The sequence below is a fragment of the Molothrus aeneus genome, unplaced genomic scaffold (genome assembly GCF_037042795.1).
Source record: "Molothrus aeneus isolate 106 unplaced genomic scaffold, BPBGC_Maene_1.0 scaffold_30, whole genome shotgun sequence".
In the NCBI taxonomy this organism is placed as follows: Eukaryota; Metazoa; Chordata; class Aves; order Passeriformes; family Icteridae; genus Molothrus; species Molothrus aeneus.
In genome coordinates, this window is record NW_027098964.1 from 4,494,467 (window position 1) to 4,517,103 (window position 22,637).

General features: G+C 58.6%; 1 protein-coding gene across 2 annotated transcripts; it reads left to right on the plus strand.

Annotated features, from left to right (window-relative positions):
- Window positions 1–1,749: 1,749 nt before the first annotated feature.
- Window positions 1,750–22,112, plus strand: TNPO2 (transportin 2). Of its 2 annotated transcripts, XM_066570363.1 has the most exons (25): window positions 1,750–1,939; window positions 2,893–2,968; window positions 3,075–3,224; window positions 3,981–4,087; window positions 4,166–4,299; window positions 5,252–5,333; window positions 5,707–5,829; window positions 6,390–6,508; window positions 7,397–7,457; window positions 9,355–9,520; window positions 10,054–10,206; window positions 11,344–11,569; window positions 12,427–12,598; window positions 13,479–13,565; window positions 13,652–13,759; window positions 14,472–14,630; window positions 14,704–14,791; window positions 14,873–14,971; window positions 15,651–15,746; window positions 17,352–17,427; window positions 18,519–18,618; window positions 20,287–20,361; window positions 21,188–21,298; window positions 21,652–21,671; window positions 22,014–22,063. In XM_066570363.1, the coding sequence occupies exons 1-23, from the start codon at window positions 1,841–1,843 to the stop codon at window positions 21,293–21,295; spliced, it is 2,664 nt and encodes an 887-aa protein (XP_066426460.1). In that variant the 5' UTR covers window positions 1,750–1,840; the 3' UTR covers window positions 21,296–21,298; window positions 21,652–21,671; window positions 22,014–22,063. The 2 variants fall into 2 exon arrangements, with proteins under 2 accessions (XP_066426460.1, XP_066426461.1); XM_066570364.1 differs by lacking the exon at window positions 21,652–21,671 and having other exon boundaries at window positions 21,188–21,318; window positions 22,014–22,112.
- Window positions 22,113–22,637: the final 525 nt, after the last annotated feature.

Here is a 22,637-nt window from a genome sequence, read left to right on the forward strand (position 1 = left end):
GGGGGGGTTTTGGGTGGGTTTTGGGGAGGGGAGAGTCCCCCAAGGTGCCTTCCCCCAATGTCACCTCTTTCCCCTCAGGGTTAACGCTTTTCTTTCGCCTTCCAGTTCTCCCAGTATGGAGGGTTTACTCTTTGGGGGGGGGGGGTTCAGATTAATAAAGTTTGGCTCTGAGCCCCCCAGTTCATCCCAGTTCCTCCCTGTTCCCCCTCTCCACTTGGTCCTACCCCGCCCATCGAGGTTTGTTGTTCCCCCCTTGCCCCGCAATGGTTCCGCCTGCGCGCGATGCACGCTGGGGATTTGTAGTCTCCGCCACATCCCGGGGACTCCGCGCATGCGCGCCGTAGCTCCTCCTCTTCCCGCCAGCGCTGCTCCGCCCCTTCCCCCGGAGGCCCCGCCCCTTTGCGCACGTGACGCGGCCGCGCGGGGCGGACGGTGGCCGGCGGGGGTCACGGGGGGCAGCGGCGAATCCCCCCCGGCCGCGCTCCGACCCCCCCCCGAACACCGGGACCCCCCCCAAAAACACGGGGAACCCCCCACCCCAATTCCCCATCCCCAAAACCACACCGGGACCCCCCCCTCCCCCTCCCGGAACTCAGCGGGCAGGTACCGGCAGCGCGGGGGGCGGCGGGAGCGGCGCGCGGGGCCTGAGGGGGCGCTGAGGGGAGAATGGGGAGGGGAAATTGGGGAGGGGGTCCTGAGGGGGTCTGGGGGTCTCGGGAGGGGGGAACGGGGGGGGATCGGGGCACAGGGGTGGTTGGGGAGGTGGGGGGGGCGTTGTGAGGGGGTTTGGGGGGTCTGAAGGGATTGGGGGGGGTCTGAAGGGATTTGGGGAGGGTCTGAGGGGATTGTGGGGAGCTCTGAGGGGGTTTGGCGGAGTCTGACGGGGTTTGGGGGTCTGGGGGCGGCCAGGGGTTCAAACCGGGGGGGCAGTGGGGGTGCGGGAGATCGGGGGGTGATGAGGAGGGGTTTAATCATGGGGAGGGGGGGTTTAACGATGGGGAGGGGTCGCGGGGGGGTCCCGGACCTTTCCCTTTCCCCTCCCCTCCCCCCCGTCCCGGTTCTCCCGCCATTCCCGGTCCCGGCCCCACGTGCGCCGCTCCCGCCCCGCCCCCGCTCCTTCCGGGGGGGGCCCGAATGTTCAGGACCCCCCCAACCCCTTCCTCCCATTTATCCCCCCCAGACCCCCCCGCGCCCCTTCCCCCCCATTTATCGACCCCCCCCCCGCGCCCCTTCCCCCCGAATTTATCCCCCCTAGGACTCCCCGTGCCCCTTGTTCCCCGAATTTCTCCAATTTTATCTCCCCCCATGACCCCCCCTTTGCCCCTTCTTCCCCCCATTTATTGACCCCCCCCTCAAAATTCATCGATCCCCCCTCCCGCGCTCTTTTCCCCCATTTATTAATTTCCCCTCTCCATTTATTAACCCCAGGACCACCCCCTATTCCTTGACCCCCCTCTCCCACATCCCTTCCCCCCATATTTTTGGTTTTTGATTTTCTCCTCCTCCATTTATTGACCTCAGGACCCCCCGTGCCCCTTCCCCATAATTTCCTGACACCCCCCCCCCACTCTTCTTCTCCCCTTCCATTTAATAATTTCCCCCCATTTATCTCCCCGGAACCCCCCATTTATCAGCCTCAGGACCCCCTGTGCCCCTTCCCCACAATTTCCTGACCCCCCCACATCCCTTCCCCCCCCATTTATCCCCCCCACCTCCCCCAGCCCCACTCCCCCTTCTCTCTCTCTGCAGCCCCTGGGTCCGGAGCCCCCTCAGACCCCCCCAGGCCCCTCTGGGACCCTCCTGGGACCCCTCCCGGGGCCCCCCCGGCCCCCCCCGGGCCATGGACTGGCAGCCGGACGAGCAGGGCCTGCAGCAGGTGCTGCAGCTGCTCAAGGACTCGCAGTCACCCAACACGGCCACCCAGAGGGTGGTGCAGGACGTATCCCAGAGCAGGGGGCTGGGAGTACCGGGGGGCACTGGGAATGAGGGTGGGAGCACTGGGATGGGACCCTCGGGGGGGCTGGGGGCACCAGGAATGGGGGTGAGACCCTTGGGAGCGGGGAGAGAGCACCAGGAGGGGGCTGAGACCCCCCCGGGACGGGATTGGGACCCTCAGGATGGGGCTGGGATCCCCAAGATGGGATTGGGACCCTCAGGATGGGGCTGGGACCCCCAAGATGGGATTGGGACCCCCAAAATGGGTTGGGACCCTCAGGATGGGATTGGGACCCTCAGGATGGGATTGGAACCCCCAGGATGAGGCTGGGACCCCCAAGATGGGGTTGGGACCCCCAGGATGGAGCTGGGACCCCCAGGATGGAGCTGGGATCCCCAGGATGAGGCTGGGACCCCCAGGATGGGATTGGGACCCTGAGGATGGGGCTGAGACTTTCAGGATGGGGCAGGAACCTCCAAGATGGGGTTGGGATTCCCAGGATTGGGCTGGGACCCCCAAGATGGGGTTGGGACCCCCAGGATGGAGCTGGGACCCCCAAGATGGGGTTGGGACCCTCAGGATGGAGTTGGGACCCCCAAGATGGGGTTGGGACCCTCAGGATGGAGCTGGGACTCCCAGGATGGAGCTGGGACCCCCAAGATGGGGTTGGGACCCCCAGGATGGAGCTGGGACCCCCGGGATGGGGGATTCAGACCCTCGGGGCAGGGGGGTTTTAATCTTGTGGGGAAAAACACGGGGTGGGCTTTGTGGGGTGGGGGTCCCTGGGGGGATCCTTTGGGCTTTGTGGGGTGGGGGTCCCTGGGGGGATCCTTTGGGCAATGTGGGGTGGGGGTCCCTGGGGGGATCCTTTGGGCAATGTGGGGTGGGGGTCCCTGGAGGGGGGGGTCCCTGGGGGTCCCTTTGTGTCCCTGTCCCTCCTTGACCCCCCCGTGCAGAAGCTGAAGCAGCTGAACCAATTCCCCGATTTCAACAATTACCTGATCTTCGTGCTCACCCGCCTCAAGTCTGAAGGTGGGGGGGTCCCAGGGGGCTTGGGGGTGTCAGTGACACCTGGGGGGGCTCAGGTGACACCTGGGGGGCACAGGTGACCCTCACGGACCCCGTTTTGCCCCCCCAGACGAGCCCACGCGCTCCCTGAGCGGGCTGATCCTCAAGAACAACGTCAAGGCTCATTTCCAGAGCTTCCCCCCGCCCGTGGCCGAGTTCATCAAGCAGGAGTGCCTGAATCACCTGGGCGACGCCTCCTCGCTGATCCGGGCCACCATCGGTGAGGGACACACCTGGGGACACCTGGGGACAGCTGGGGACACAGCTGGGACACAGCTGGGGAAACCTGGGGACACCTGGGGACACACCTGGGACACACCTGGGGACAGCTGGGGACACCTGGGACACACCTGGGGACACCTGGGACACACCTGGGACACACCTGGGGACACACCTGGGCACACCTGGGGACAGCTGGGAGACAGCTGGGGACACACCTGGGGCACACCTGGGGGCACACCGGGGACACACCTGGGGGCACACCGGGGATACACCTGGGCCACTCCTGGGACACACCTGGGACACACCTGGGACACAGCTGGGGACACAGCTGGGGACACACCTGGGAACAGCTGGGACACACCTGGGGGCACACTTGGGTACCTGGGAGCGCACCTGGGGACACACCTGGGGCACACCTGGGACACACCTGGGAACCTGGGGGCACACCTGGGTACTTGTGTGAGCCAAAAATCCTGAACTAAAACTGCCCTGGGGCACCTGGGTACCTGTGGGACCCCCCAAAACCCCCTCAAACCCCCCAAAACCCCCTCAAACCCCCCAAAACCCCCCGTTCCCAGCTCACCTGCGCACCTGTCCCCAGGTATCCTGATCACCACCATCGCCTACAAGAGGCAGCTGCAGATGGAACCCCAAATCTCTCCCCAAAGCCCCCAAAACCCTCTCAAAGCCCCCAAAACCCCCTCAAACCCCCCAGAACCCCCCGTTCCCAGCTCACCTGCGCACCTGTCCCCAGGTATCCTGATCACCACCATCGCCTCCAAGGGGGAGCTGCAGATGTGGCCGGAGCTGCTGCCCCAGCTCTGCAACCTGCTCAACTCCGAGGACTACAACACCTGCGAGGTGCACCTGGGCGGGGCAGCCGGGCTCACCCGGGGGGGGCGTGGCCGCCGCTGACCCCGCCCCCACCTCTGCTCCCAGGGGGCCTTCGGGGCGCTGCAGAAAATCTGCGAGGACTCCTCGGAGCTGCTGGACAGCGACGCCCTGAACCGGCCCCTCAACGTCATGATCCCCAAATTCCTGCAGTTCTTCAAGCACTGCAGCCCCAAAATCAGGTGGGGACACACCTGTGCTCAGGTACCTGGTGGAAGGTGGAATTTTTGGGGTGATTCTGGCTCCAGAAAATCCCAATTTCCAAAATTCAGTCGGGTTCTGATCCCCAAATTCCCAAATTCTGATCCCCAAATTCCTGCAGTTCTTCAAGCGCTGCAGCCCCAAAATCAGGTGGGGGACACACCTCTGCCCAGGTACCTGGTGGGAGGATGGGATTTTTGGGGTGATTCTGGCTCCAGAAAATCCCAATTTCCAAAATTCAGTCGGGTTCTGATCCCCAAATTCCCAAATTCTGATCCCCAAATTCCTGCAGTTCTTCAAGCACTGCAGCCCCAAAATCAGGTGGGGGCACACCTGTGCTCAGGTACCCAGGGGAGGATGGGATTTTGGGGTGTTTTTGGCTCCAGAAAATCCCGATTTCCAGAATTCAGTCGGGTTCTGATCCCCAAATTCCCAAATTCTGATCCCCAAATTCCTGCAGTTCTTCAAGCGCTGCAGCCCCAAAATCAGGCGGGTGGGACAGGTGGAATAGGGGGAACAGGTGGGTCTGGGGGTGCCCAGGTGGGATGTTGGGGGTACAGGTGAGTTTTAGGGGGTTCAGGTTGGATTTAGGGGGTTCAGGTGTGTTCAGGTGGCTCAGGGGTGCCCAGGTGGGATTTAGGGGGGTTCAGGTGTGTTCAGGTGGCTCTGGGGGTGCCCAGGTGGGGTTTGGGGGTGCCCAGGGGGGGTTCAGGTGTGCCCAGGTGGGGTTTGGGGGTGCCCAGGTGACTCTGGGGTGCCCAGGTGGGGTTTAGGGGGGTTCAGGTGTGTTCAGGTGACTCTGGGGGTGCCCAGGTGGGATTTAAGGGGGTTCAGGTGACTCTGGGGTGCCCAGGTGACTCTGGGGGTGCCCAGGTGGGGTTTGGGGGTGCCCAGGTGGGGTTCGGGGTGCCCAGGTGACCCCCCTGCCCCCAGGTCCCACGCCATCGCCTGTGTGAACCAGTTCATCATGGACCGGGCGCAGGCGCTGATGGAGAACATCGACACCTTCATCGAGGTGGGGGCACCTGGGGGCGCCTGGGCCTGCGCCCAGCACCTGGGGGGCTCTGGGGGTCTCACCTGGGCCTGCGCCCAACACCTGGGGGGCTCTGGGGGTCCATGGGGGTCTCACCTGGCCCCTCCCCAGCACCTGGGGGGCACCTGGGGGTCTCACCTGGGCCTGCGCCCAACACCTGGGGGGCTCTGGGGGTCCATGGGGGTCTCACCTGTCCCCTCCCCAGCACCTGGGGATCCCTGGGTGTCCCTGGGTGTCCCTGGGTGTCCCTGGGCCCTCACCTGTCCCCTCCCCAGCACCTGGGGATCCCTGGGTGTCCCTGGGTGTCCCTGGGTGTCCCTGGGTGTCCCTGGGCCCTCACCTGTCCCCTCCCCAGCACCTGTTTGCGCTGGCGGTGGACGAGGACCCCGAGGTGCGCAAGAACGTGTGCCGGGCGCTGGTGATGCTGCTGGAGGTGCGCATTGACCGCCTGATCCCGCACATGTACAGCATCATCCAGGTGAGCCCCAACTGCAGCCAGGTGAGCCCAAACTGCACCCAGGTGAGCCCCAAAATCCAGGTGAGCCCCAAAATCCAGGTGAGCCCCCAAACAGCATCATCCAGGTGAGCCCAAACTGCATCCAGGTAATCCCCAAAGAGCATCCAGGTAACCCCAAAATAGCATCATCCAGGTAACCCCAAACAGCATCATCCAGGTGAGCCCCAAAACTGCTCACCTGGGCCCAGGTGAGGGCTGGGGGGCGGGGGTTGGGGTCAGCTGGGCCCAGGTGAGAGGGTTGGGGGTTACCTGTGCCCAGGTGAGGGGTTTAGGGCATGATTTGGGGGTTCCCTGAGCCCAGGTGAGGGGTTTGGGGCAGGGTTTGGGGGTTCCCTGTGCCCAGGTGAGTTTTTGGGGGTTCCCTGTGCCCAGGTGAGTTTTTGGGGGTTCCCTGAGCCCAGGTGAGTGTTTTGGGGGTTCCCTGAGCCCAGGTGAGTGTTTTGGGGGTTCCCTGAGCCCAGGTGAGTGTTTTGGGGGGTTACCTGTGCCCAGGTGAGCTCACCTGTGCCCCCTCCCCTCAGTACATGCTGCAGAGGACGCAGGACAGCGACGAGAGCGTGGCGCTGGAGGCCTGCGAGTTCTGGCTGACGCTGGCCGAGCAGCCCATCTGCAAGGACGTGCTGACGGCGCACCTGGTGCAGTGAGTGACCCCAAAAATACCCCAAAATATACCCCAAATCCACCCTGGGCTGACAGCGCACCTGGTGCAGTGAGTGACCCCAAAAATATACCCAAAAATACCCCAAAATCCACCCCAAAATCCACCCCAAAATCCATCCTGAGCTGACAGCGCACCTGGTGCAGTGAGTGACCCCAAAAATACCCCAAAATACCCCAAAATCCACCCAAAATATACCCCAAATCCACCCTGAGCTGACGGCGCACCTGGTGCAGTGAGTGACCCCAAAAATATACCCCAAAAATACCCCAAAATCCACCCCAAAATCCACCCCAAAATATACCCCAAATCCACCCTGGGCTGACAGCGCACCTGGTGCAGTGAGTGACCCCAAAAATACCCCAAAATACACCCAAAATACACCCAAAATATACCCCAAATCCACCCTGAGCTGACAGCGCACCTGGTGCAGTGAGTGACCCCAAAATCCACCCAAAAATACCCCAAAATACACCCAAATCCGCCCCAAACTGACCCCAAATCCGCCCCAAACTGACCCAAATCTCCCCCAAACTGACCCCAATCACCCCCAAACTGACCCCAATCCAGCCCAAACTGACCCCAAATCCGCCCAAAATCCACCCAAATCCAGCCCAACCTGACCCCAAACTGACCCCAAATCCAGCCCAAACTGACCCCAATCCCCCCAAGCTGACCCCAAATCCAGCCCAAACTGACCCCAAATCCGCCCCAAACTGACCCCAAATCCGCCCCAAACTGACCCCAAATCCAACCCAAACTGACCCCAATCACCCCCAAACTGACCCCAATCTGCCCCAAACTGACCCCAAATCCAGCCCAAACTGACCCCAAATCCCCCCAAGCTGACCCCAATCCCCCCACGGCCAGGCTGATCCCGATCCTGGTGCACGGGATGCGGTACTCGGAGATCGACATCATCCTGCTCAAGGTGGGCACTGGGGATACTGGGGATACTGGGAGGGCACTGGGAGCACTGGGGCGGCACTGGGGCAGCACTGGGGCTGTACTGGGAGGGCACTGGGGGGGCTGTACTGGGAGCACTGGTGGGGCTGTACTGGGGCTGTACTGGGAGCACTGGTGGGGCTGTACTGGGGCTGTACTGGGAGCACTGGTGGGGCTGTACTGGGAGCACTGGGAGGGCACTGGTGGGGCTGTACTGGGAGCACTGGTGGGGCTGTACTGGGGCTGTACTGGGAGCACTGGGGCTGTACTGGGAGCACTGGGAGGGCACTGGTGGGGCTGTACTGGGAGCACTGGGAGGGCACTGGTGGGGCTGTACTGGCAGCACTGGTGGGGCTGTACTGGGAGCACTGGGAGCACTGGTGGGGCTGTACCGGGGGGGCTGTACTGGAGCTGTACTGGGGCTGTACTGGGAGCACTGGGGCTGTACTGGGGCTGTACTGGAGCTGTACTGGGGCTGTACTGGGGGGGCTGTACTGGGAGCACTGGTGGGGCTGTACTGGGGCTGTACTGGTGGGGCTGTACTGGGAGGGCACTGGTGGGGCTGTACTGGGAGCACTGGAGATGATGACAGCCTCACACTGACCCCCCTGATGGTCACTTGTGTTCGTACTGTCTGATCCGCCACGGGCCGGGGGGGCTCTGTCGCGATGACGTCACGTCACGATATGATGGTGTCATGTCACGATATGATGATGTCATGTCACGTTATGATGATGTCACGCCACAATATGATGACGTCACATTGTGATTTGATGACGTCATGTAATGATATGATGATGTCATTTCACGTTATGATGACGTCATGATATGATGACGTCACGTCACGATATGATGATGTCATGTCACAATACAACGGTGCCATGCCACGATATAGTGGTGCCACGTTGTGATACGACGCTGCCATGTCGCAATACCGCGGTGCCACTTCGTGATACAACGTCACGTCGCGATACACCGGTGCCATGTCGCAATACAATGGTGCCATGTCGCGATATGCCAGTGCCATGTTGTGATGCAATGGTGCCATGTCACGATACAATGGTGCCGTGTTGCAATACAATGGTGCCATGTCGTGATACAATGGTTCCGTGTTGTGATACAATGGTTCCATGTCGCGACACACCGGTGCCATGTCGTGACACACCGGTTCCATATCACGACACACCGGTTCCGTATCGCAACACACCGGTTCCATGTCGCGACACACCGGTTCCATATCGTGACACACCGGTTCCATATCACGACACACCGGTTCCGTATCGCGACACACCGGTTCCATGTCGCGACACACCGGTTCCATATCACAGCACACCGGTTCCATATCATGACACACCGGTTCCATATCGCGACACACCGGTTCCATATCACAACACACCGGTTCCATGTCGCGACACACCGGTTCCATATCACGACACACCGGTTCCATATCGCGACACACCGGTTCCATGTCGCGACACACCGGTTCCATATCACGACACACCGGTTCCATATCATGACACACCGGTTCCATATCGCGACACACCGGTTCCATATCGCGACACACCGGTTCCATGTCGCGACACACCGGTTCCATATCACGACACACCGGTTCCATATCATGACACACCGGTTCCATATCGCGACACACCGGTTCCATATCACAACACACCGGTTCCATGTCGCGACACACCGGTTCCATGTCGCGACACACCGGTTCCATATCACAGCACACCGGTTCCATATCGCGACACACCGGTTCCATATCACGACACACCGGTTCCATGTCGCGACACACCGGTTCCATATCATGACACACCGGTTCCATATCGCGACACACCGGTTCCATATCACGACACACCGGTTCCATGTCGCGATACCCGCAGGGTGACGTGGAGGAGGACGAGGCGGTCCCCGACAGCGACCAGGACATCAAACCGCGCTTCCACAAATCGCGCACGGTGACGCTGGCGCACGAGGAGCAGCGCGGGGACGGCGACGGCGACGGGGACGACGAGGACGACGACGACACGCTGAGCGACTGGAACCTCAGTAGGGACAGGATTGGGGTGAATCTGGGGGGGTTTGGGGTGAATCTGGGGGGTTTCGGGTGAATCTGGGGGCTTTTGGGGTCGCTGTGGGTTTGGGGATGTCCCTGTAGGTTTTAGGGGTGTCCCGGTGGGTTTGGGGATATCCCCGTGGGTTTTGGGGTCCCTGTAGGTTTTGGGGATGTCCCGGTGGGTTTTGGGGATGTCCCTGTAGGTTTTAGGGGTGTCCCTGTAGGTTTGGGGGTCCCCCCTGTGTCCGGGGCTCCCCCGGTGGGTTTGGGGATGTCCCTGTAGGTTTTGGGGTCCCCGTGGGTTTGGGGATGTCCCCGTGGGTTTTGGGGTCCCCGTGGGTTTGGGGATATCCCCGTTGGTTTTGGGGTCCCCATGGGTTTGGGGATATCCCCGTTGGTTTTGGGGTCCCCATGGGTTTGGGGATATCCCCGTTGGTTTTGGGGTCGCCGTGGGTTTCGGGGGTGCCCCGTTGGTTTTGGGGTCCCCGTGAGTTTGGGGGTGCCCCGTTAACCCCTCGGTGCCCAGGGAAGTGCTCGGCGGCGGCGCTGGACGTTCTGGCCAACGTGTTCCGGGAGGAGCTGCTGCCCCACCTGCTGCCCCTGCTCAAGGAGCTGCTCTTCCACCTCGAGTGGGTGGTCAAGGAGTCGGGGATCCTGGTCCTGGGGGCCATCGCCGAAGGTGGGCACCCCAAAACACCCGGGGGCACCCCAAAACACCCGGGGAGACCCCAAAAACACCTGGGGGAACCCCAGAAACAAACACCTGGGGGCACCCCAGAAACACCTGGGGGGACCAAGAAACGCCCTGGGGAGAGATCCTGGTCCTGGGGGCCATCGCTGAAAGTGGGCATCCCAAAAACAAACACCTGGGGCACCCCAAAAACACCAGGGGGAACCCCAAAAATGCCCTGGGGAGAGATCCTGGTCCTGGGGGACCCCAAAATCAGCCCCAAACCCAAGTGAACAAACCCCAACCTGGACTGTGCAAACGCCAAGCCCAGGAGTTCAGACCCCGATCCCACCTGTCCAAACCCCGATCCCACCTGTCCAAACCCCGATCCCACCTGTCCAAACCCCAGGCCCACTAGTTCAGACCCCAATTGAGCTGATCCCACACCTGATCCCACACCTGATCCCACACCTGATCCCATGTCTCAGGCTGCATGCAGGGCATGGTGCCTGCTGTACCTGCCCGAGCTGATCCCACACCTGATCCCTCTCTGAGGGTGCATGCAGGGCATGGTGCCCTACCTGAGCTGATCCCACACCTGATCCCACACCTGATCCCACACCTGATCCCATGTTTTAGGGTGCATGCAGGGCATGGTGCCGTTCCTGCCCGAGCTGATCCCACACCTGATCCCACACCTGATCCCACACCTGATCCCATGTTTTAGGGTGCATGCAGGACATGGTGCCGTTCCTGCCCGAGCTGATCCCACACCTGATCCCACACCTGATCCCTCTCTCAGGCTGCATGCAGGGCATGGTGCCGTTCCTGCCCGAGCTGATCCCACACCTGATCCCACACCTGATCCCACACCTGATCCCATGTTTTAGGGTGCATGCAGGGCATGGTGCCTGCTGTACCTGCCCGAGCTGATCCCACACCTGATCCCACACCTGATCCCACACCTGATCCCATGTTTTAGGGTGCATGCAGGGCATGGTGCCGTTCCTGCCCGAGCTGATCCCACACCTGATCCCACACCTGATCCCATGTTTTAGGGTGCATGCAGGACATGGTGCCGTTCCTGCCCGAGCTGATTCCACACCTGATCCCACACCTGATCCCACACCTGATCCCATGTTTTAGGGTGCATGCAGGGCATGGTGCCGTTCCTGCCCGAGCTGATCCCACACCTGATCCGCTGCCTGGCTGACCGCAAGGCCCTGGTGCGCTCCATCGCCTGCTGGACCCTGAGCCGCTACGCGCACTGGGTGGTGGCGCAGCCCCCCGAGCTCTACCTGAAGCCCCTCATGACCGAGCTGCTGCAGCGCATCCTGGACAGCAACAAACGCGTGCAGGAGGCGGCCTGCAGGTGGGGACAGGGACAGGTGGGGATGGATGGGACAGGTGACACTGGGGACACCGTGGGGAGATGGGATGGCTGGGACGGAGACAGGTGGGACGGGGTTGGGGTGGGATGGATGGGACAGGTGGCACTGGGGAGGGACAGGAGGGACAGGTGGCACTGGGGACGAGCGGCAGTGGGCTGGGACAGGTGGGACAGGTGACACTGGGCTGGGACAGGTGGGACAGGTGGCACTGGGGACGAGCAGCACTGGGCTGGGACAGGTGGCACTGGGGTGGGACAGGTGGCACTGGGGAGGGACAGGTGGCACTGGGCTGGGACAGGTGGCACTGGGGACGAGCGGCAGTGGGCTGGGACAGGTGGGACAGGTGGCACTAGGGAGGGACAGGTGACACTGGGGAGGGACAGGAGGGACAGGTGGCACTGGGGTGGGACAGGTGGCACTGGGGACGAGCGGCAGGGGGCTGGGACAGGTGGGACAGGTGACACTGGGCTGGGACAGGTGCTTTGGGGACACTGGGGTGGGACAGGTGACACTGGGCTGGGACAGGTGCTCTGGGGACACTGGGGCCCTGCCGGGGGTGATGACAGCACAGCCCCGATCCCCGTGAGGACGGTTTGTGTTCGTACTGCCTGACCCGGCGGGGCCGCGCTGCTCTGGGGGTGCTGCGAGATTTTGGGCTGTCCCTGTGAGGTTTTCGGGGTGTCCCTGTGAGGTTTTCGGGGTGTCCCTGTGAGGTTTTTGGGGTCCCTGTGAGGTTTTGGGGTCCCTGTGAGGTTTTGGGATGTCCCTGTGAGGTTTGGGGGTGTCCCTGTGAGGTTTTGGGGTCCCTGTGAGGTTTGGGGGTGTCCCTGTCCCGCAGCGCCTTCGCCACGCTGGAGGAGGAGGCGTGCACGGAGCTGGTGCCGTACCTGAGCTTCATCCTGGACACGCTGGTGTTCGCCTTCGGCAAATACCAGCACAAGAACCTGCTCATCCTCTACGACGCCATCGGCACCCTGGCCGACTCCGTGGGCCACCACCTCAACCAGCCGGTGTGTCCCCGTGTCCCCAGAGTGTCCCCAGAGTGTCCCCGCCCCGTGATGACCACAGACATTCGAATCCCGAATTCCCCCTGTGGATCTCTGTGCTCTGAGGGCCTCAGGGCACGGCCGGTGGCACCTGCTGGCTGTCCCCAACCTCTGTGGGCTGTCCCCAAACCCTCCAGGGTGTCCCCAACCCCTCTGGGGTGTCCCCAACCCTTCCAGGGTGTCCCCAACCCCGCTGGGCTGTCCCCAACCCCTCTGGGCTGTCCCCAACCCTTCCAGGGTGTCCCCAACCCCGCTGGGCTGTCCCCAACCTCTGTGGGCTGTCCTCAACCCTTCTGGGGTGTCCCCAGCCCCTCCAGGGTGTCCCCAACCTCTGTGGGCTGTCCCCAACCCCTCTGGGCTGTCCCCAACCCCTCTGGGCTGTCCCCAACCTCTGTGGGCTGTCCCCAACCTCTGTGGGCTGTCCTCAACCCTTCTGGGGTGTCCCCAGCCCCTCCAGGGTGTCCCCAACCCCTCTGGGCTGTCCCCAACCTCTGTGGGCTGTCCCCAACTCCTCTGGGCTGTCCCCAACCTCTGTGGGCTGTCCCCAAACCCTCTGGGCTGTCCCCAACCCCTCTGGGCTGTCCCCAAACCCTCTGGGCTGTCCCCAGCCCCTCCAGGGTGTCCCCAACCCCTTTGGGGTGTCCCCAACCTCTGTGGGCTGTCCCCAACCCCTCCGGGGTGTCCCCAACCCTTCCAGGGTGTCCCCAACCCCGCTGGGCTGTCCCCAGCCCCTCTGAGTTGTCCCCACCCCGTGTCCCCCTGTCCCACCCGTGTCCCCCTGTCCCACCCTTGTCCCCCCGTGTCCCCCTGTCCCCCCGTGTCCCCTGTCCCCCCGTGTCCCCAGGAGTACATCCAGAAGCTGATGCCGCCGCTGATCCAGAAGTGGAACGAGCTCAAGGACGAGGACAAGGACCTGTTCCCCCTGCTGGAGGTGGGGCAGGGCTGGCCCCAGGGAGGGCGTGACCGTCCCCGGACGTGTCCCCAGCACGTCCCCACCGTGTCCCCTGCCGTCCCCAGTGCCTGTCCTCGGTGGCCACGGCCCTGCAGAGCGGCTTCCTGCCCTACTGCGAGCCCGTCTACCAGCGCTGCGTCACCCTGGTGCAGAAAACGCTGGCCCAGGCCATGGTGAGAGGCAGAGAGAGCCTGCCCGTGCCAGGGGGACAGGGACGGGATGGGGACGGGGACAGGGATGGGGATGGGGATGGGGACAGGGACGGGGATGGGGATGGGGATGGGGATGGGGACAGGGATGGGGATGGGGACAGGGATGGGGATGGGGACGGGATGGGGATGGGGATGGGGACAGGGACGGGGACAGGGAGAGGGATGGGGACGGGGACAGGGACAGGGAGGGGGATGGGGATGGGGATGGGGATGGGGATGGGATGGGGATGGGGATGGGGATGGGGACGGGATGGGGATGGGGATGGGGATGGGGATGGGGACAGGGACGGGGATGGGGACAGGGATGGGGATGGGGATGGGGATGGGGACAGGGATGGGGATGGGGACGGGGACAGGGATGGGGATGGGGACGGGGACGGGGATGGGGACAATGACAGTGACAATGCCACCATGGCCCCCCAGATGTACAACCAGCACCCCGAGCAGTACGAGGACACACAGGGACAGTGACACTGTGTCACAGTGACAATGACAGTGACACTGACAGTGACAGTGACAGTGACAATGCCAATGCCACCGTGTCCCCCCAGATGTACAACCAGCACCCCGAGCAGTACGAGGACACACAGGGACAGTGACACTGTGTCACAGTGACAATGACAGTGACACTGACAGTGACAGTGACAGTGCCAATGCCACCGTGTCCCCCCAGATGTACAACCAGCACCCCGAGCAGTACGAGGCCCCTGACAAGGATTTCATGATCGTGGCCCTGGACCTGCTGAGCGGCCTGGCCGAGGGGCTGGGCGGGCACGTGGAGCAGCTGGTGGCTCGCTCCAACATCATGACGCTGCTGTTCCAGTGCATGCAGGTGAGGGCCGGGCATGGGGGACACCCCGGAACCCCCCAGAGCCCGGGGCGCCCCCTGACCGTGCCCGTGGCAGGACACGATGCCCGAGGTGCGGCAGAGCTCCTTCGCGCTCCTGGGGGACCTGACCAAGGCCTGCTTCGTGCACGTCAAGCCCTGCATCGGTGAGTTTGGGGGCTCCCCCGGGGCGGGGGGCGCCCCCGGATCCGCCCGGGCTCACCTGTGCCCCCCGTGCCCGTGCCCAGCCGAGTTCATGCCCATCCTGGGCACCAACCTGAACCCCGAGTTCATCTCCGTGTGCAACAACGCGACCTGGGCCATCGGCGAGATCTGCATGCAGATGGGTGAGAGCCCCCCCGGGGAGCCCCAAACACCCATGGGCACCCCCAAACACCCATGGGCACCCCCAAACACCCATGGGCACCCCCAGACCTCCATGGGCACCCCCAAACACCCATGGGCACCCCCAGACCTCCATGGGCACCCCAGGGCACCCCCAAACCTCCATGGCCACCTCCAGACCTCCATGGGCACCCCCAAACACCTATGGGCACCCCCAATCATCCATGGGCACCCCCAGGGCACCCCCAAACACCCATGGGCACCCCCAAACCTCCATGGGCACCCCCAAACACCCATGGGCACCCCCAAACCTCCATGGGCACCCCCAAACACCCATGGGCACCCCCAAACCTCCATGGGCACCCCAGGGCACCCCCAAACCTCCATGGGCACCCCCAAACACCCATGGGCACCCCAGGGCACCCCGAGACCTCCATGGGCATCCCAGGGCGCCCCGAAACCTCCATGGGCACCCCCAGACTCCCAAAGCTCCCTGAACTCCCCCAGAGCTCCCCTGAACCCCTCCCAAACCTCCCCAAACCCCCCCTGAGCCCCCCCAAACCTCTCCTGAACCCCTCAGAGCCCCCCCAAACCCCCCTGAGCCCCCCCAAACCCCCCCTGAGCCCCCCCAAACCCCCCCGGGCACCCCCAAACCCCCCTGAGCCCCCGTTTGCGCCCCAGGGTCGGAGATGCAGCCCTACGTGCCCATGGTGCTGCAGAACCTGGTGGAGATCATCAACCGGCCCAACACCCCCAAAACGCTGCTGGAGAACACCGGTGAGAGAGGGGGGACCCCAAAAACTGGGGGGGACCCCAAAAAACATGGGGGGACCCCAAAACCTGGGGGACCCAAAAATCCCCAAAATCCCCAAAAAACCTGCTGGGGACAGGGCTGGGGGACCCCAAAACGCTGCTGGAGAACACCGGTGAGAGGGGGGACCCCAAAAACATGGGGGGACCCCAAAAACCCTGATAGGGAGATACAGGGGGACCCCAAAAACCTGGGGGGGACCTAAAAACCTGCTGGGGACAGGGCTGGGGGGACCCCAAAACGCTGATAAGGAGATACAGGGGGACCCCAAAACGCTGCTGGAGAACACCGGTGAGAGGGGGGACCCCAAAAACCTGGGGGGACCCCAAAACATGGGGGGACCCAAAACATGGGGGGGACCCCAAAAACCCTGATAGGGAGATACAGGGGGACCCCAAAAACCCTGATGGGGGGGACCCCAAAAACCTGGGGGGACCCCAAAACCCTGATAGGGAAATAGAGGGGGACCCCAAAACCCTGATAGGGAGATAAATCAATAGAAATGTATAAAAATAAATGAATATAAATGTATAAAGGTAAATCAATATAAACATATAAAAATCAGTATAAATGTATAAAAATAAATCAATATAAATAAATAAATCAATATAAATGTATAGAAATAAATCAATATAAACATATAAAGGTAAATCAATATAAATGTATAAAAATACATCACTATGAATAAATAAATCAATATGAATATATAAAAATAAATCAATATAAATGTATAGAAACAAATCAATGTAACTGTATCAAAATAAATCAATATGAATAAATAAATCAATATAAATGTATAGAAATAAATCAATTTGAATAAGTAAATCAATATGAATATATAAGAATAAATCAATATGAATGAATAGAAATAAATCAATATAAACGTATAAAAATAAATCAATGTAAATGTATAAAAATAAATCAATGTAAATATACAGGAATAATTCAATATAAATGTATAGAAACAAATTAATGTAACTGTATAAGAATAAATCAATAGGAATGGATAGAAATAATTCAATATGAATAAATAAAAATAAATCAATGTAAATGTACAGGAATAATTAAATATAAATGTATAGGAACAAATCAATATAACTGTATAAAAATAAATCAGTAGGAATGGATAGAAATAATTCAATATGAATATATAAAATAAATCAATAGGAATGGATAGGAATAATTCAATATGAATATATAAAATAAATCAACAGGAATGGATAGCAATAATTCAATATGAATATATAAAATAAATCAATAGGAATGGATAGAAGTAATTCAATATGAATATATAAAATAAATCAATGTAAATGTACAAAATAATTCAATATAACTGTATAGAAACAAATCAATGTAACTGTATAAAAATAAATCAGTAGGAATGGATAGAAATAATTCAATATGAATATATAAAATAAATCAGTAGGAATGGATAGAAATAATTCAATATGAATATATAAAATAAATCAGTAGGAATGGATAGCAATAATTCAATATGAATATATAAAATAAATCAATGTAAATGTACAAAATAATTCAATAGAAATGTTCAAACTGCCCTTTCCCCCCAGCCATCACCATCGGCCGCCTGGGTTTCGTGTGTCCCCAGGAGGTGGCGCCGATGCTGCAGCAATTCATCCGGCCCTGGTGAGCGGGGACCCCAAAATCCTGATCTGCACCCCAAAATCCCTGATCTGCACCCCAAAATCCCCCGATCTGCACCCCAAAACCCCGATCTGCACCCCAAAATCCCCTTTATTCACCCCCCAAAATCCCTGATCTGCACCCCAAAATCCCCTTTATTCACCCCCCAAAATCCCCGATCTGCACCCCAAAATCCCGATCTGCACCCCAAAACCCCGATCTGCACCCCAAAATCCTGATCTGCACCCCAAAATCCCCCTTTGCACCCCAAAACCCCGATCTGCACCCCAAAACCCCGATCTGCACCCCAAAATCCCTGATCTGCACCCCAAAATCCCCCTTTGCACCCCAAAATCCCCGATCTGCACCCCAAAATGCCCCTTTATTCACCCCCCAAAATCCCTGATCTGCACCCCAAAATCCCCCTTTGCACCCCAAATCCCCCGATCTGCGCCCCAAAATCCCCTTTATTCACCCCCCAAAATCCCCGATCTGCACCCCAAAATCCCCTTTATTCACCCCCCAAAATCCCCTTTATTCACCCCCCAAAATCCCCCTTTGCACCCCAAAATCCCCTTTATTCAGCCAAAATTCCCCTTTGCACCCCAAAATCACCGTTTTACACCCCAAAATTCCCTTTATTCCCCCAAAATCCCCTTTGCACCCCAAAATTCCCCTTTTACACCCCAAGGTCCCCAAAATCCCCCTTTACACCCCAAAATCCCCCTTTACACCCCAAAATCCCCCTTTTACACCCCAAAATTCCCTTTTGCACCCCAAGATTCCCTTTATTCCCCCAAAATCCCCCTTTTACACCCCAAAATCCCCTTTATTCCCCCAAAATCCCCTTTATTCAGCCAAAATTCGCCTTTGCACCCCAAAATTCCCTTTATCCCCCCCAAGGTCCCCAAAATCCCCACTTCCCACCCCAAATCCCCATTTCTCACCCCGTTTTTTCCCCTTTTTCACCCCAAAATCCCCATTTTCCCACCCCAAACCCCCCGTTCCCCACCCCGAACCCCCCGTTCCCCACCCCGAACCCCCCGTTTTCCTCCCTTTTGCCCCAAATCCGGGTTTTTCGCCCCGAACCCCAGGTGCACGTCCCTGCGGAACATCCGCGACAACGAGGAGAAGGACTCGGCCTTCCGGGGCATCTGCGTCATGATCGGGGTCAACCCCGGCGGGGTCGTGCAGGTCCGGGGGCCCCAAAATCGGGGAGGGGTCCCCAAAACCCTGGGGGGGTCCCCGAAATCCAAGGGGGTCCCGAAAAATTGGGGGGAGGCGTCAAAATCAGGAGGTCCTGGAATTGGGTGGGGGTCCCAAAAATGGGGCAGGGGGCCACAATTGGGAGGGGTCCCCAAAACCCTGGGGGGGCCCCAAAACCCTGGGAGGGTCCCCAAAATCCAAGGGGGTCCCGAAAAATTGGGGGGAGGCGTCAAAATCAGGAGGTCCTGGAATTGGGTGGGGGTCCCAAAAATGGGGCAGGGGGCCACAATTGGGAGGGGTCCCCAAAACCCTGGGGGGGCCCCAAAACCCTGGGGGGGTCCCCAAAATCCAAGGGGGTCCCGAAATTGGGGGGAGGTGTCAAAATTGGAGGGCCTGGAACTGGGTGGGGGTCCCAAAAATGGGGTAGGGGGCCACAATTGGGAGGGGTCCAAAATTGGGGAGGGGGTCCCCAAAACCCTGGGGGGGGTCCCCAAATCGCTGGGGGGTCCCTAAAATCCAAGGGGGTCCCCGAGATCCAAGGGGGTCCCGAAATTTGGGGGGTGGGGGGTCAAAATCGGGAGGTCCCGGAACTGGGTGGGGGTCCCAGAAATGGGGCAGGGGGCCACAATTGGGAAGGGTCCAAAATTGGGGAGGGGGACCTGAAATTCAGGGGTGGAATCCAAAATTGGGGAGAGGGGTCCCTAAAACTTGGGGGGGTCCCCAAATCCAAGGGGGTCCCCAAATTTGGGGGGAGGCATCAAAATTGGAGGGCCTGGAACTGGGTGGGGATCCCAAAAATGGGGCAGGGGGCCAAAATTGGGAGAGGGGGGTCCAAAATTGGGGGGGTCCCCAAAACCCTGGGGGGGTCCCCAAAATCCAAGGGGGTCCCGAAATTTGGGGGTGGGGGGTCAAAATCGGGAGGTCCCGGAACTGGGTGGGGGTCCCAAAAATGGGGCAGGGGGCCACAATTGGGAGAGGGGGGTCCAAAATTGGGGAGGGGGAGTCCAAAACCGGGGGGAGTCCCTGAAATCAAGGAGGGGCCCAAAATTGGGGGGGGGGGGGGTTCAGGGGTTGTTTTGGAGCTGGATTTGGGGTCACCTTGGGTGCCCCTGATGCTCCCCCCCTCCCCCCAATTTTGGGCCATTCCCCCCCATTTTTGGGCTGTTTCCCCCCCATTTTTGGGCGTTTCCCCCCCCCCCCCCCATTTTTGGGCCATTCCAACCCCATTTTTGGGCTGTTTCCCCCCCATTTTTGGGCGTTTTCCCCCCCCATTTTTGGGCTGTTTCCCCCCCATTTTTGGGCGTTTCCCCCCCCCCCCCCCATTTTTGGGCCATTCCAACCCCATTTTTGGGCTGTTTCCCCCCCATTTTTGGGCCATTCCAACCCCATTTTTGGGCTGTTTCCCCCCCATTTTTGGGCGTTTTCCCCCCCCCATTTTTGGGCCATTCCAACCCCATTTTTGGGCTGTTTCCCCCCCATTTTTGGGCTGTTTTCCCCCCATTTTTGGGCTGTTTCCCCCCCATTTTTGGGCCATTCCAACCCCATTTTTGGGCTGTTTTCCCCCCCATTTTTGGGCTGTTTTCCCCCCATTTTTGGGCTGGTTTTCCCCCCATTTTTGTTCCATTTTCCCCGTTTTTTACCCCATTTTCCCCTCAGGATTTCATTTTCTTCTGCGACGCCGTCGCCTCCTGGGTGAGCCCCAAGGACGACCTGCGGGAAATGTTCTACAAGGTCTGGGACCCCTCCTTTGATTTATATTTTATTTATATTTTATTTATATTTTATTTATATTTTATTTCCAATTTTTATTTATTTTAAATTTATTTTTTATTTATTTTTTATTTATATTTAATGTCTTTACTTATTTTTATATATATTATTTATTACTTTATTTATTGCATTATATATTCATTATATTATTCGAATTTATTTATCTATTTATAATTATTTATACATTCATGTAAATATAGTTATATATTTATATTTACATATAATATGCCGTTTATATAATATATCATTTATATTTATTTCTATTTTTATTATTTATTTATGATAGTATTTGATATATTTATTAGATTACTATAATTTATTTTATAAATTTACTTTTGTTATTTACATATATTTATATGAATATATAAAGATATTTATATATTATATTTATTTATAATATATAAGTTATATGTAATATATTGTTTATAGTTATTTAATTTTTATTTTTTGCATATTTATATATTTATTAGTTATTATATTTTATACATTTATTAGATTATTATAATTTATTTTTTATATATATATATATTTATATGAATGTATAAATATATTTATCTATTATATTTATATATAATATATGTGATTGATATATATATAATATATATAATATATTATATATATATAATATATATGACTTATATATAATATATATTATATATAACATATATGATTGATATATATATAACTTATATTTATTTCTATTTTATTTATTATAATTTTTTTAAGTGTTGCTTTGGGGAGGGGCCTCCCTGCCCCTCCCCCTGACCTTTGCCCCTCCCCCCCGCAGATCCTGCACGGGTTCAAGGCGCAGGTGGGGGAGGGGAACTGGGCCCATTTCTCGGAGCAGTTCCCGCCCCTGCTCAAGGAGCGGCTGGCGGCGTTCTACGGGCTGTGACAGGTGTGACACACCTGGGACAGGTGAGGGACAGGTGTGACAGGTGTGGGACACGTGGGACAGGGGTGTTCTACGGGCTGTGACAGGTGTGACACACCTGGGACACACCTGGGACAGGTGAGGGGACACCTGGGACAGGTGAGGGACAGGTGACAGGGGCGTTCTACAGGCTGTGACAGGTGTGACAGGTGTGGGACACGTGGGACAGGGGTGTTCTACGGGCTGTGACAGGTGTGACACACCTGGGACACACCTGGGACAGGTGAGGGGACACTGGGACAGGTGAGGGACACTGGGACAGGTGAGGGACAGGTGAGGGGACACCTGGGACAGGGGCGTTCGACGGGCTGTGACAGGTGTGGGACACCTGGGACAGGTGAGGGGACACCTGGGACACACCTGGGACAGGGGATGGACAGGTGGGACAGGTGTGGGACACCTGGGACAGGTGAGGGACAGGTGGGACAGGTGTGACACACCTGGGACAGGTGAGGGGACACCTGGGACACACCTGGGACACACCTGGGACAGGTGAGGGTGGGAGAACCCAAAAAACCCCAAAAATGGCAAAAAAAACCCGCCAAACCCCCCCCCCAACCCCCCCCCCCCAAAAAACCCCATTAAACCCTAAAAAACCCCAAAATGACGCCCAAAAACCTCAACCCCCCCCTCCCAAAAATCCCCAAAACTCCCTAATTCTGTTTCCCTTCCTCCCCAGGTTGGAGCTCACCGGGACGGACCCAGAGCGGCCCCGCGGTGCCCCCGGGGGGGGGGGTCCCGGTACCGGGAGGGGGGAGGGGTCCCCATGAGGAGTTTGACCTTTGACCCCCAAAGGAATTTTGGGGGGAGGGGCGGGGAGGGGGTGGGGGCTCCCCCCGAACCGCGCTGGGGGAGGGGAGGGGGCGAAACAATCGGGGCTGGAGGGGCCAAAGAGGGTGGGGGAGGGGCCCGTTCCCGTGTGTGTCCCCCCGGTGTCCCGGTGTCCCCTCCCCCACCCGCCCCTCCCCCGCGCGAGCCCCGGGTGGGGGTGGGGGAGGGGCCGAGCCGCAGCCGTTGTGCTTCGTCGTGAGCGAGTCGGTGCCACGTCCCGGCGTGTCTGGTTTATTTCCCGTGCCCGTGCCCGTTCCCGTTTCCGTTCGTTTTTTTACCGTTTCCAAGGGCGGGGATCGGGGGAGGGGAGGGGAGGGTGTGGCGGGGGAGGGGGAGGGCAGGACCCGCTGCTGTCGCGCCGGGCGGCACAAAGAAAAGGCCGTTGTGGACCGTGCGCGCCGTGTCCGTGTCGTTTGTTACCGGGGGACGGGGGGGAAAGAACCGGGGAGGGCTCGGGAGGGTCCGTGGGTGC

Bases quoted from the DNA above. Each gene is read 5' to 3' on its own strand.
- TNPO2 (XM_066570364.1), top strand. From the start codon at position 1,841: ATGGACTGGCAGCCGGACGAGCAGGGCCTGCAGCAGGTGCTGCAGCTG. The intron at 4,300-5,251 runs GTGGGGACACAC...CCCTGCCCCCAG, and splicing joins CACTGCAGCCCCAAAATCAG to GTCCCACGCCATCGCCTGTG. The intron at 18,619-20,286 runs GTCCGGGGGCCC...TTTTCCCCTCAG, and splicing joins ACCCCGGCGGGGTCGTGCAG to GATTTCATTTTCTTCTGCGA.